General features: G+C 38.4%; 2 protein-coding genes across 2 annotated transcripts; one reads left to right on the top strand and one right to left on the bottom strand.

The window, feature by feature from the left end:
• The first annotated feature begins 207 nt into the window (after positions 1 to 207).
• Positions 208 to 3,171, top strand: LOC120211157 (agamous-like MADS-box protein AGL30). The gene is made up of 12 exons (XM_039209768.1): positions 208 to 335; positions 552 to 737; positions 1,312 to 1,368; positions 1,491 to 1,509; positions 1,628 to 1,692; positions 1,815 to 1,830; positions 1,952 to 2,013; positions 2,123 to 2,217; positions 2,353 to 2,402; positions 2,497 to 2,624; positions 2,707 to 3,055; positions 3,106 to 3,171. Exons 2-11 carry the CDS (start codon positions 553 to 555, stop codon positions 3,035 to 3,037), a joined length of 1,008 nt encoding a protein of 335 aa, XP_039065699.1. The 5' UTR covers positions 208 to 335; position 552; the 3' UTR covers positions 3,038 to 3,055; positions 3,106 to 3,171.
• Positions 3,172 to 10,210: 7,039 nt separating this feature from the next.
• Positions 10,211 to 11,284, bottom strand: LOC120211165 (expansin-A10-like). Its single transcript, XM_039209773.1, has 3 exons — positions 11,120 to 11,284; positions 10,733 to 11,030; positions 10,211 to 10,635 (listed from the first exon to the last, which is right to left on the bottom strand). Exons 1-3 carry the CDS (start codon positions 11,244 to 11,246, stop codon positions 10,329 to 10,331), a joined length of 732 nt encoding a protein of 243 aa, XP_039065704.1. The 5' UTR covers positions 11,247 to 11,284; the 3' UTR covers positions 10,211 to 10,328.
• Positions 11,285 to 12,770: the final 1,486 nt, after the last annotated feature.

The raw sequence follows: 12,770 nt of genomic DNA, 5'->3' as shown, positions 1-12,770 counted from the left end.
AGTACGGTTTTTGGGTTTGGGGTTTGCGGAGAGTTGTTGGTTTATCGGTTGTATTGACTAACCCACCTATTCTCGAGCTCGTTTCCCACGACCGCTTTTGCCGCTCACCCGGTCGTGTAAATGCAATTCTATTCTATGCTTTGTCATTTTCACACCACGCTACTCTTTCTCCATCTACCTTCCCCTTTCTCTCTTATCGTTTCCTTTTTCCCTCTCTATCATATCTCTCTGTGCCCTTTGGTGTTCTCTTATTTGGCTTAATAATCAACCTCTCCCCCTCCTTAACACGTTTGGATTATGCACTTTCAACTCCTCGTTTGATTTTGCTCATTTGGGTATACGCCTTGTTTCATGTACTTCACCCTGTCTTTTGATTGTTGCAAGGAAATCCAGAAAGCAACAATGGAGAAAGATTTCATGTTCAAATGGATCTTAAACTCGGTTTTATTTTGTTTTTCTGGAGATTTCTTGATAACCCCATTTCTAATTATGCCAAAGAAAGTGTTTATATTGTGCTTTCAATACCGAATTGTGTGTATTTGAATATGCAGGATGGGAAGGGTTAAGCTAAAGATAAAGAAACTAGAGAACACAAATGGCCGCCAGGCGACTTATGCCAAAAGGAAGCATGGGATAATGAAGAAGGCTAATGAGCTTTCTATCCTATGTGATGTAGAAATTATCCTCCTTATGTTCTCCCCAACTAACAAACCTTCCCTATGCATTGGGAAGCGCAAGTAGGCCATTCTTTGTTCTGCCTTTAGCATGTAGTTTGCCGTTTTTATTTGTCAATTTTTTGCCCATACTTTAGCTTTAAAGAGGATTGATTAAGCATTGAATTGGGCTAGTATAGTGCATTTAGAGGAAGCACCATCAATATCCAAATATATGTCATTGATATATGTTGATGCATTAGGGGGTTTTAATTATGAGAATTTGATAACAAATGCCATTTTCAAAAGTGGCAAACAGGTTGTAGTTTCTCCTGAGTTGCATTTGGGAACTTGGAATTTTTGATGTTATTGAGAAGTGTTCATATGCACAAAATCACCTCTAAGTGATGTTATTAGTAGTGGATTTGAGAGTCACATGATAGGTGCAATTTGTGCTGAGGTATTCTATGAGACATTATCAAATGAAGGGAGCAATGCAGACCCATAATACATGGTACCGATGTCAAGGAAATATTTTGATTTGGTTTTCATATACGAATTTGTGTCAAAGCAGTTTGGTTTGTTAGATTTATGTAGAAGACTATTATCCCTCCGTATCAATGTTCATATTTTTTATTTTGCGATGTGGATTCAACAGCATTGAGGAGACCATTGAAAAGTTTGCTCAACTAACTCCGCAGGAACGGGCCAAAAGGTGCGGTTCAAATTTTTGAGTTTGAAAAATCAGATTACTGATGTCCATACTTTAAGAGTTAAATGGTTTACTTATCGAATTAGAATTGACCCACATTTTCTTTTCTGTTTTACTTGGAACAGGAAGTTTGAAAGCCTTGAAGTAAGTTCTTTCATACGTTTATCTATCCTTTATCAATGTTACCATCTTCCGTTTGTTCGTCTCGAACAAGTAATCACCCTTATCAGTTGCATAATTTGTTTTCTCTTCGAGAGTCTAGGCACTGAAGAAAACGTTCAAGAAGTTGGACCATGATGTAAATATTCATGAATTTCTTGGTACAAGGTATATATCAATCTTCTTCTCGTTGGGAAAATTGCTCGTAGTAGTTTTTTTTAAAATTATTACAGGAGATTCTGATAGGCCTATGACCTTTCGTGTTCTTTTCTGCTTTCTTTTTTCCACAGTTCGCAAACAATAGAGGTATGCATGCATGATGAGCCATGAGCCATTACATTAACCTATGATCATAATTTAAAATTGCTAGACCATGGTGTTCATTATTCTAAAAAGCTTTTTGTGTATCCGTGATGGCTATGGGCAGGACCTGTCCAACCAAGCAAGGTTATTGCAGACCCGGCTTTCTGAAATACAGAGGAGACTGAGGTGAAGATCTACATAGTTTTTAATGTCAAGCTTTAATTTGGCTTTTCGTTAGTGATAACCTTGAATGTACTATCGTGGTCTTGTGCTAACAATAATATTGGCTGCTCAGTTGTTGGACTGACATGGACAAGATCAACAATGTTAATCATTTGGGGCAAATGGAAAGTTCACTGAAAGAATCTCTAAATCAAATTCGAGCCCATAAGGTATGCCTATATCTTTTATGACAAGTGATAGAATGCTCCACCAGGGAGCATATGTTGTAGTTTGCTTAGTTAAACTGAGCCAAAAGTGATGGGGTTTTAACTCGACACTCGACCTTATCTACCTTCTTTGCGCAAGAAAATTTAGGAAAGCAGCAGCTTTTACCCTTAGAATGCACAAGTCAGGTAAGAATGTGTGACGGGCTTGAAAAAATTTCCTGCTCGTGTTGCTCTTTGAAAGTCACTGGAACGTAATATCTTAACCATCCTTTTCTTGCAGTTCCAAAATGAAATGCGTGTACCCTTAAGAATGGGCATTGAGCAACAGCTCCAATCTCTTGCATGGATGCCTAACAATGACAGTAGACCCATGGCATTGCCAGAGGACTCAAATTTGATACCCCATAGGCGAGTCGAGTTTCTAGAAATCTTAAAGTTGATGTTTAAGGTCTTCCATAATGTATTATGATGTTGATTTCTTAATTACCAGGGATGTGGAGTGTTCGGCAAGTTCCTCGTTTGGTAGTTATTCGGGTTACTTCAGCACTCCTAAAAGTTCTGAACTATCGAGTTCTGGACAAGACAATGGCATCCTTAACGATTTGCAACTAGGTGGGCAATGCCCCTTCTCATACGATCTTAGCATACTGAATGATCACAAATTCCCAACGGCGGCAGAGATGAATTTTCAGGAAGCTCCTGTAGATTATCATGTGAATGGAGTTCTAGCAGGTCCGAGAACCGGATACGATGCAAACCAAGGCAGTTGGGCTTCCACTTCTGGTCCTTGTGCTGTTACCATGTTCGACGAGCCATTATAGCCGTTGGTCCTACTATGCATTCTCTCTCTCTCTCTCTCTCTCTCAATTGAAAATTTTATTGTCTTTTACAGCAACTAAACTGAGATGCAGAAGAGTGATGCTATCATTCATCTCATCATCTAAGCAGGATATGGGATGGCTCGATACCATGGTTTCATTGGCAAGTGAAAACCGGGGCTCGGTGGATGAGATGTATAGCTCGACTGGACAACCTATGCCTTAGTAGTTGATGAACTGCTGACAACAGTCAAACGAGGCACCACAATTTCTGTATACTAATATATAAATTTAGTAGTAGATTTTCTTTTTATCTTCCCCTTTTGATTACTAGAGTTTACTAATGGCGATCACCGCCTTCTCCTCCTCGATGTCAAGCTTAAGCTGTAAATAAAACACGTAGCAACAAACATTGATTGTAAATCAAAACCAACAAAAAAAAATGAAAACATGTTAAAGACAGTAACAATATATGTAATTTGTCCCCAGGAAAAAGAGGGCACGCTACACTATGCAATGCAATGGTCCTAATCGAAACAAGCCAAGCCAACACAGGACCAGAAGCATAAATGTTTTCTTAAATAGTATCGTAAACCGTATGGTATGGTTGGCCCATAAAATGGCAAGACGGGGACACTCAGACAAGGAAGTGTAACAGTAGGAAAACCAAACAGCAGTAAATACGGTCTGAAGAATAACTAGTAGAGAGAAAATAAAGCAATAATTTTTCACATGGCTCGAGATTATATGTCAGGTCACCCTCAGAATGCACCGGAGTTTACCTTTCAATCACCTTCAAAAGCTCATCAGCTTCCTTCTTAGCTCTCTCGACCGTATGGGGCTGCATGGCATCTTACTTTTTGTCGTGTTAAATTCACAGTAATATGATGCTCCAGATTTAATGAAAATCACTATAGAAAAACATATTTAATAATTCCTGGATTCTCTTTCTCGTGAGTCACGTTATGAAGAAGATTTGAACATTGGAAGCAAATCTCTGGTGAAAGAGACAATTGACAAACAAACACCGATATGAAACGCCATCCATTTCCCCATCAAAGTCCAACACACAAACACTAATTTCTTCTGTTATTCGTAATTTTTGTTCTCATATTACCATGGTTTAACCTAAAAATAGACCTTAAATTATGTCTTTTGACTCTTTTCTATTTGAAGTATTTAAATTATTTTTTAATTAAAATAAATTCTAAAAATATTATATATAACATTAAGTACTTAAAGTTATTATTTCTAACAAAAAAAAGTATTTAAATTATATATGTATATATATTTACTTTAAGTGATTATTTTTTAAGTAAAGTATACAAATAATCATTTGACTATTGTTGACGAAAACGGGTAAAGAAAACGAAAGAACACGAGAATTTTACGAGGTTCGGCAATGTGCTTACGTCCTCGGTGCCTAGGCGGCGCTAGAAGTTTTATTCAATGATATTTTAGGTCTAGGTTACATCTCTATTTATAATAGAAAACCCTGGTACATAATTACAAAATCAACCCTGTACCGTACCGCGGGGGCTGCGCCCCCACACCCCCAACCCACATAATTCGTAACCCCACAACGAGACTTTTTATGAGCCATACATAACAAATCTCCACCTTGGCAAATATCCTGCCCCTTGGAAATTTCAATGTGGGTTGGGTTACCTTGCTTCTTTAACAACTCGAAACATTCAACAAGTCCAAACAATGCTTGAACTTGTCTGTCGTAACTGGCTTGGTGAACATATCAACGGCATTCTCATCAGTATGTACCTTCTGAAACAAAACTTCTCCAGATGCAACCAACTCTCTGATCTTGTGGAACCTTACATCAATATGTTTAGTTCTAGCACGATACACCTGATTCTTAGCCAAGTGAATAGCACTTTGATTATCACAAAGCAACTGAACTCCACCTTGTTGAACACCCAACTCCTTCACTAAACCAGTAAGCCATAAAGCTTCTTTTGCAGCTTCAGCCGCTGCCATGTATTCAGCTTCAGTTGTAGATAGTGCCACGACAGATTGAACAGTAGACTTCCAGCAAATAGGCCCTCCACCAAGAGTAAACACATACCCTGTCGTAGATCTTCTATTATCCAAGTCACCTGCATAATCTGAATCCACATATCCTACAACCAAAGGATTATCCCGCTGACTCCCAAAAACAATTCCATGTCCCACAGTACCCTTTAAGTACCGAAAGATCCACTTGACTGCATCCCAATGTTGCTTACCAGGTTTAGACATGTACTTACAAACTTGACTAACAACATGAGCTAAATCAGGACGAGTACATACCATCGCATACATCAAGCAGCCAACAGCATTAGAATACGGAACCTTTGCCATATTTTCAGCTTCCTTATTTGTCTTAGGGCACTGTTCTGATGAGAACTTAAAGTGATTCGTCAATGGAGTGCTAACTGGTTTCGCGCTGCTCATCGCAAACCTTTCTAGCATTTTCTCAACATAACCCCGTTGAGATAGCCGCAGTTTCCTTGAGTCTCTGTCCCTACAAATTTCCATTCCAAGAATTTTCTTTGCAGCACCTAAATCTTTCATATCAAATTCCTGACTCAATAAAGTTTTCAAACCGATAACATCATCCATGTTCTTCGCAGCAATCAACATATCATCAACATACAGTAATAGAAAAATAAAAGAACCATCATCAAGGCTCTTAACATAGACACAACAATCATACTCACATCGGTTGTAGCCAATCTTGATCATATAGGAGTCAAACCGTTTATACCACTGTCTCGGAGACTGTTTTAACCCGTACAAAGATTTCTTCAATCTGCAAACTAAATGCTCGTTTCCAGGTTGAGTGAAACCTTCAGGTTGCCGCATGTAGATCTGCTCTAAATCACCATGCAAAAAAGCAGTTTTAACATCCATCTGCTCTAAATGCAAATCCCAACTAGCCACCAATGCAAGTACTGCTCGGATTGAAGTGTGCCTGACCACAGGAGAAAAGATTTCATCATAATCAACTCCTTTCTGCTGTGAAAAACCATTCGCTACCAAACGAGCCTTGAACTTCTCCCCCTCTTTTTCTGTTACTGCTGGTTTCTTCTTATACACCCATTTGCAACCAATCGGCTTCTTACCCTCAGGAAGGGGAACTAACTCCCATGTGCGATTGTGATTCAAAGACTCCATCTCCTCAACCATGGCTGCCATCCACTTGTCGTTTTCCTGACTAGTAACGGCATCATGAAAAGTAACTGGATCATCACTGCTAACAGTAAGTGCAAAAGATACCAAGTCTTCAAAACCCAATCTGTTCGGAGGCTTTATATTCGTCCGTCTCACCCTGTCTCTGGCGAGACTATAATCCTGCAAATCATCCGTAGTGGAACCACCAGAAGTCGGTTGAGAAGTTTCTGGTTTCTCAACTGGAAACTGCTCGAAATCTACCACTGTCGTGTCTTGCTTCTGCTGCAACATAGACTGTTCATCAAAAACGACATCTCTACTAATCACAACTTTCTTCGCAACTGGATCCCAGAACTTGAATCCTTTGACACCTTTCTTGTAACCCAGAAAAATACACTCCTTCGATTTTGCATCAAGTTTGGATCTCTCATCAGCAGGTACATGCACATAAGCAGGACAACCAAAAATCCGTAAGTTATCAAAACTAACATCATGACCAGTCCATACCTCTTCTGCAACTTTCCCAGCCAGCGATGCCCTTGGCGATCTGTTGATAAGGTAACACGCCATGTTAACAGCCTCAGCCCAGAAGTGTTTGGGAAGCCCCACATTCAACCGCAAACATTTGGCTCTTTCATTCAACGACCTGTTCATTCGTTCCGCAACACCATTCTGTTGTGGTGTCTTGCGCACTGTAAAATGCCTCTGAATCCCATGCTCCTTACAGAATTGTAGGAACTGTGAATCTGTGTACTCCATACCATTATCAGACCGCAAACACTTGATTTTTTGTCCTGTTTGGTTTTCTACCTCAGCTTTCCACAGCTTGAACTTCTCAAAAACTTCAGATTTCTGTTTCAAAAAATACACCCAAACTTTCCGTGAAAAATCATCAATAAAAGTAACATAGTACCTAGATCCACCCAAAGACGATGTCGTGGAAGGCCCCCATACATCAGAATGCACATAATCAAGAATCCCTTGAGTTGTGTGCTTCGCAGTCTTGAAACGGACTTTAGTCTGTTTACCAAGAACACAATACTTGCAAAAATCGAGCTTACAGCTTTTAACACCATGCAACAAGTTTCTCTTGTGTAATTCTGCCATACCACGTTCACTAAGATGAGCAAGGCGCATATGCCACAATTTTGTCGTATCATCACAGGACTCAACAGAGTGAACTCCACCTGCAACGGTACTCCCTAACAATCTGTAGATATTCCCTGCAGTCATCTTGCCTTTCATCACAGTCAATGCTCCTTTAACAATCCGAATGGTTTCCCTATCCTCGTCAGCCTTAGGGATAAAACCATTCTTGTGCAAAGTGCCCAAGGAAATCAAATTCTTCTTCAAGTCTGGGATATGTCGAACACCACTCAACGTCCGAACGGAGCCATCGTGCATCTTAATTCTGACATCACCAATACCAACAATATTGCAACATCGATCATCACCCAAATAAACCGAACCAGAATTAACCGGCCTGTATGTCGAAAACCATTCTCTATTTGGCGTGATGTGATAAGAACATCCAGAATCAAGAATCCAAGCATCCGTCAATTGTGTCGTTGAAATAGAAAGCATATCACCCTCACTGCAATCAGAAGTATCATCCTCGACCACGTTCACAGACTTGGATGAGCCATCACGCTTCTCATCGGTATGCTTTTTCAACTTCGGACAGTCTCGCTTCATATGTCCCGCCTCCTTGCACTTGTAACAGTGAATCGTCTTCTTATCCCTGGATTTGGATCTGGAATTCCGCTTCCCGGACCCTGCCTTCTCTGGCTTCCGTCCACGATCTCGATTACCCTTGACATATAAGCTATCGGCTTGAGAGCTTTCCCCTGCATTCTGCTTCCGCTGGTTGTGAGCCAACAAGGCTGCAGTAATCTCCTCAACGTTGATAGTCTTTCCCATATGTAAGAGTAGTCACCATGTGTTCGTAAGAGGAAGGCAACGAACACAACAGAATCATCGCTCTGTCTTCATCTTCAATTTTCACATCAAGCCGAGCCAGATCAGAAACGATTTGATTGAAGACATTCACGTGTTGCGCCAAATCGTGATCGTCCTGCATCTTCAGCCCATACAGCCGCTGCTTCAGATACAGTTTTGTCGTTAAGGATTTGGACATAAACTGACTTTCCAACTTCCTCCAAATTTCGTCTGGAGACGATAGATGCATGACGTGATACATGACCTCGTCCGCCAAGCATAATCTTATGGTTCCTGCCGCTCGCTGCTGCAATTCTTCCCAATCTTCCTCATCCATCGACGCCGGCTTTGTAGGTCGCAAAGCCTTCAAGATCCCTTGCTGCGCCAATAGATCCTTCACCCTCGTTTGCCATAATCCGAAGTTACCCTGACCATCGAATTTCGCGACTTCGAATTTTGCTCCTGACATCTGATACCAATTGTTGACGAAAACGGGTAAAGAAAACGAAAGAACACGAGAATTTTACGAGGTTCGGCAATGTGCTTACGTCCTCGGTGCCTAGGCGGCGCTAGAAGTTTTATTCAATGATATTTTAGGTCTAGGTTACATCTCTATTTATAATAGAAAACCCTGGTACATAATTACAAAATCAACCCTGTACCGTACCGCGGGGGCTGCGCCCCCACACCCCCAACCCACATAATTCGTAACCCCACAACGAGACTTTTTATGAGCCATACATAACAACTATGGAGTGATATTTTATTAAATCTCTCAACAATTAAAAATTATAAAATGATCCCTCAACTATAGGATATTGTTTTATTGAGTCCCCCAACTATTAAAAGTTGTAAAATAATTACTCGGTTATTTATATGTTTCAAACTCATCATTTTTTTATTAAAAAATTTACTGTAGTTTAAGATGGTCTTAACCTATTAATTGGGACATGATAAAATTTGATCACAGAATCTCAAAACATTGTCATATCTCAGTCTGCATGTTAACGTCTAGCTCAAACGACCGTTAGGGTATTACTTTGTTGAGTCCTCTGACTATTAAAAGTTATAAAATGGTCACTCGACTATTCATATATTTCAAACTCGTCCTTTTCTATTAAAAAATGATTGTAGTATGAGCTGATCATTAACCTATTTATTAAGTTATGATAAAATTTGATCCCATAATCTCAAAATATTGTCATATCTCAGTTCGCATGTTAATGTCCAACTCAAACTAATGTTAGGATGAGTCTGGAACATATGAATAGTCGGATGACCATTTTGTAAATTTTAATAGTTGACTCAACAAAACAACATTCTATAATCGAATGACCATTTTATAAATTTTAATAATCGGAAGACTCAATAAAATAACACCCTATAATCGGGATCGTTTACGTAAATTTATTACAACTTAAAACGAAACAACAACAACATGGTTTAGGGTTTTTTTTATACTTTAAGCATATTATTATTCATATTCATTTTCAGTTTCCAAAATTACAAATTTTGAATTCGAATTTGTTAATGCCTGTGATTTAATGCAGCTTGAAACATGAGGTTTGATGGCTTTGCAGCCTGGACACGTAGATTTTTTCGTGAACGGGTTTGATGCACGTCGCTTTCCCTAGAAAATGCCAAGAAAATAGTATGGTAATGAGAATGTAACCAGACAGTGGAGCAGACGAAGATTTTAAACTTTCAAGAAGAAGGACAGGCCCTTAAACTTTGCCATTGAAATTTTCTGATTCTCTTCTAGATACGCACCAAAAATTATCTATCACCTTGCAAGGTTTTTTGCTATGCCCTCCCAAGTCTCACAATTATGGTTTAGGGTTTAGGCTGAAAGACATGAGCTTAAATTGGACGTTTAAGTGACCCAATTGCCATATTCTGCAGCTCCCAAAAAATGCTACTAATTGACTCTTTTAATACAAATGAAAGCCAAATAACAATCTCAGCCAAAGCTGCTCAAAGTGGTGGACCTTACAAGCCTAAACAATGCTTAGCGGCGGGTGGTAAAAGTTCACCTCTGCCCAAGTCCCCTGTGCATTATAAACAGCAGAAGAAAAAATGACTCTTTTAATGGTCACATTAACATGGTATAGTCTACTAGCTAATACTACTTTGGATGGTATATGGGGATAGTATTTGATTAAAGAAGAAAGGTTTTTTTTCTTTTCATCTAGCGGAATTGGCCGCCGGAGAAGGTCTGGCCAAAGGACCAGCCAGCCGGGGCAACATTGTAGGAGACCACAGTACGGCCATCACTCGTTGTGACCTTAAATGAGAGGCTTTGCCCGTTGAGATAATTGTTGCTCTGCCAGTTTTGACCCCAGTTTCTGGACATGGGTTGCCAGCCGGTCCTAGAACCCTTGATGGTCACAGCGTGTACGTCGCCGGCGCCGCCGACGTTGGTGATGAGGACTAGGTTGAAGTAGGAATGGCCATTGATTGTGAACCTTATGCCTCCCTTTCGTCTGCATGGTACCCTACAAAACAAAAGGAACAAAATTGAAAACCCCCCTCATCGGATGAAGTTGAAGTCTTTTAGAAGTGACGAGATGAGTTGAAAATTTGAAAACTCACCTTCTGTAAGAAACAGGGACAATCCCAGCTCTGTATTGAGCAATGTGTTGAAAGACAGGCTGAGAAAGATCGAAGTGTTGCAGAGGAGGGTTGCACCAGCCGCCGGCATTGTTGGGAGGGCAGAAATTGGTGGCCGTAACCAAAATAGAACCGGGCAAGCACCATTTGCCGTCATTGACACACTTGATCTCGTAGCACGAACCACAGCTGAGCCCATTGTTGAACAGAGCAGTGCTCAAAGCGGCGGTGTTGGTCCCATAACCCTGACTGTACAAATTTCCATAACCACAAGCTCCACCTGCAAAAGAAAAGGAGAAGACAAAATTAGTCGAATAAACCACACCGGCCCATTGTTGTAGATTCGCTTCGTTTTTTTTGGGTGCATACCCATTGTTCCTGAAGCATCGCTGCCACCGTAGAAGGTAGCATGAGCATTGGTCCAACCACCGCCATATCCATGAACAGCTGAGACCATTGAAAGTAAAGCCATGAATAAAACACAGGCAAGAACCATTTTTCCTAGAGGTTTGAAAATATGAGCTGCTTAATGTGAGGGAGTTTAGTGATGGAGATCGGGGGAGGGGAAGGGCCATTTTATAGAATTTTTTGGGCAGGAGGCCACCGTTTAACTTGCAACTAAAATTAACTACCACTTAGGGACCAAAAACAAAAAAGTCAGCTCTTTTTTAAGGAGAAATGTTATTTCAATTTAATTAAGGTTTTACATTTTTTTTATAGAATCGGCTAGTTTTATTAAAAATAAAAAATATTCATAATTACAATGAAGATCAACTAGCCACTTAAATCACACAAGGATCAAAGAAAAAAATGTTAAAAAACATAATCAAAAAGCTCGAACAAAATAAATTTACGAACAAATCTGACTGCATGTGCAAACTAACCACAAAAGGGGATGAAGCTACTGAAAGACCATCGACAAATCGTAAATCAGAGTCAAGCGAATAAATGCAAAACACATCCAAATCAATTTAAAGGTCCAAAGCAAGGGAGATCAATATGATAAAATATAAACGTCATCTTGATCAGTTGTGGTGATGTCAAATTCAATCCTGAGAAAAAAAAAACGAAAACAACGGCCAACCGATCGAAAACTATCAAAAGACAAAGAAAAACGTGTCACAAAGGCAAATAAAAATACCACAAAGACTGAGATAAACATATCACAAAAACAAAGATAATTGTGTCACAAAGACATAATTATTCCTATTAAAAAATTAAAAAAGAAACAAAAAGAAAAGACAACCGACGGTCAACAACCAACATCAAAATAGGTGGCGTTGCCGGTTAAAGAAAATAAAAAAAGAATAAATTAATTTGATCTATAGAGACAAAATAGAATGAGAGAAGGGAGAGAGAGAACGGCTAGAGTTTCAACGTTATGTTAATAATTTATTTTCTACATAACTTTATATTTAAAATTTCAAAAATACAATAAAATTAAATATTTAATATAAAATTTATTATTTTTATGATATGGTCTAACTTAATAAGATTAATTTTTTTATTTAAAATTAAATATTTAATATAAAAATTATTATTTTTATGATATGGTCTAACTTAATAAGATTAATTTTTTTATTTCAATATTTAAATAATCACATATATGACAGCTTTACTTTATGAAATAAAAATAGAAAAAAAAGAGGTAGAATATTATGATGAGTGAAAAATAAATTATTAAAACCCACTCCAATAATCCAATAGCTTTTCCTTTCAATTGCTTAAACTAGAACATACGTATGTCTTTAATCATAAAACATGTTGCAATAATTTTTAGATTAATATATGAACAATTAATTTTTAATAATAATTTATATTTTAAAAAAGTTGAGCTGAACAATTAATAATGTATTTTTAGTACAATCATCAGTTTTTAAATCATTAATTAATTACTTTAATTTAAATAATATTTGTTATAAAATTAAATTATTTTTTATTTACAATACTAGTATTTGAATTTTTAATTTTATTTAAAAAATATAATAGCTAATTGTAACATAGCCAATAAAAACATAGG

This window comes from Hibiscus syriacus, unplaced genomic scaffold, assembly GCF_006381635.1.
Source record: "Hibiscus syriacus cultivar Baekdansim isolate YM2019G1 unplaced genomic scaffold, ASM638163v2 tig00109960_pilon, whole genome shotgun sequence".
In the NCBI taxonomy this organism is placed as follows: Eukaryota; Viridiplantae; Streptophyta; class Magnoliopsida; order Malvales; family Malvaceae; genus Hibiscus; species Hibiscus syriacus.
This window is presented reverse-complemented; position numbering and strand designations above follow the sequence as displayed.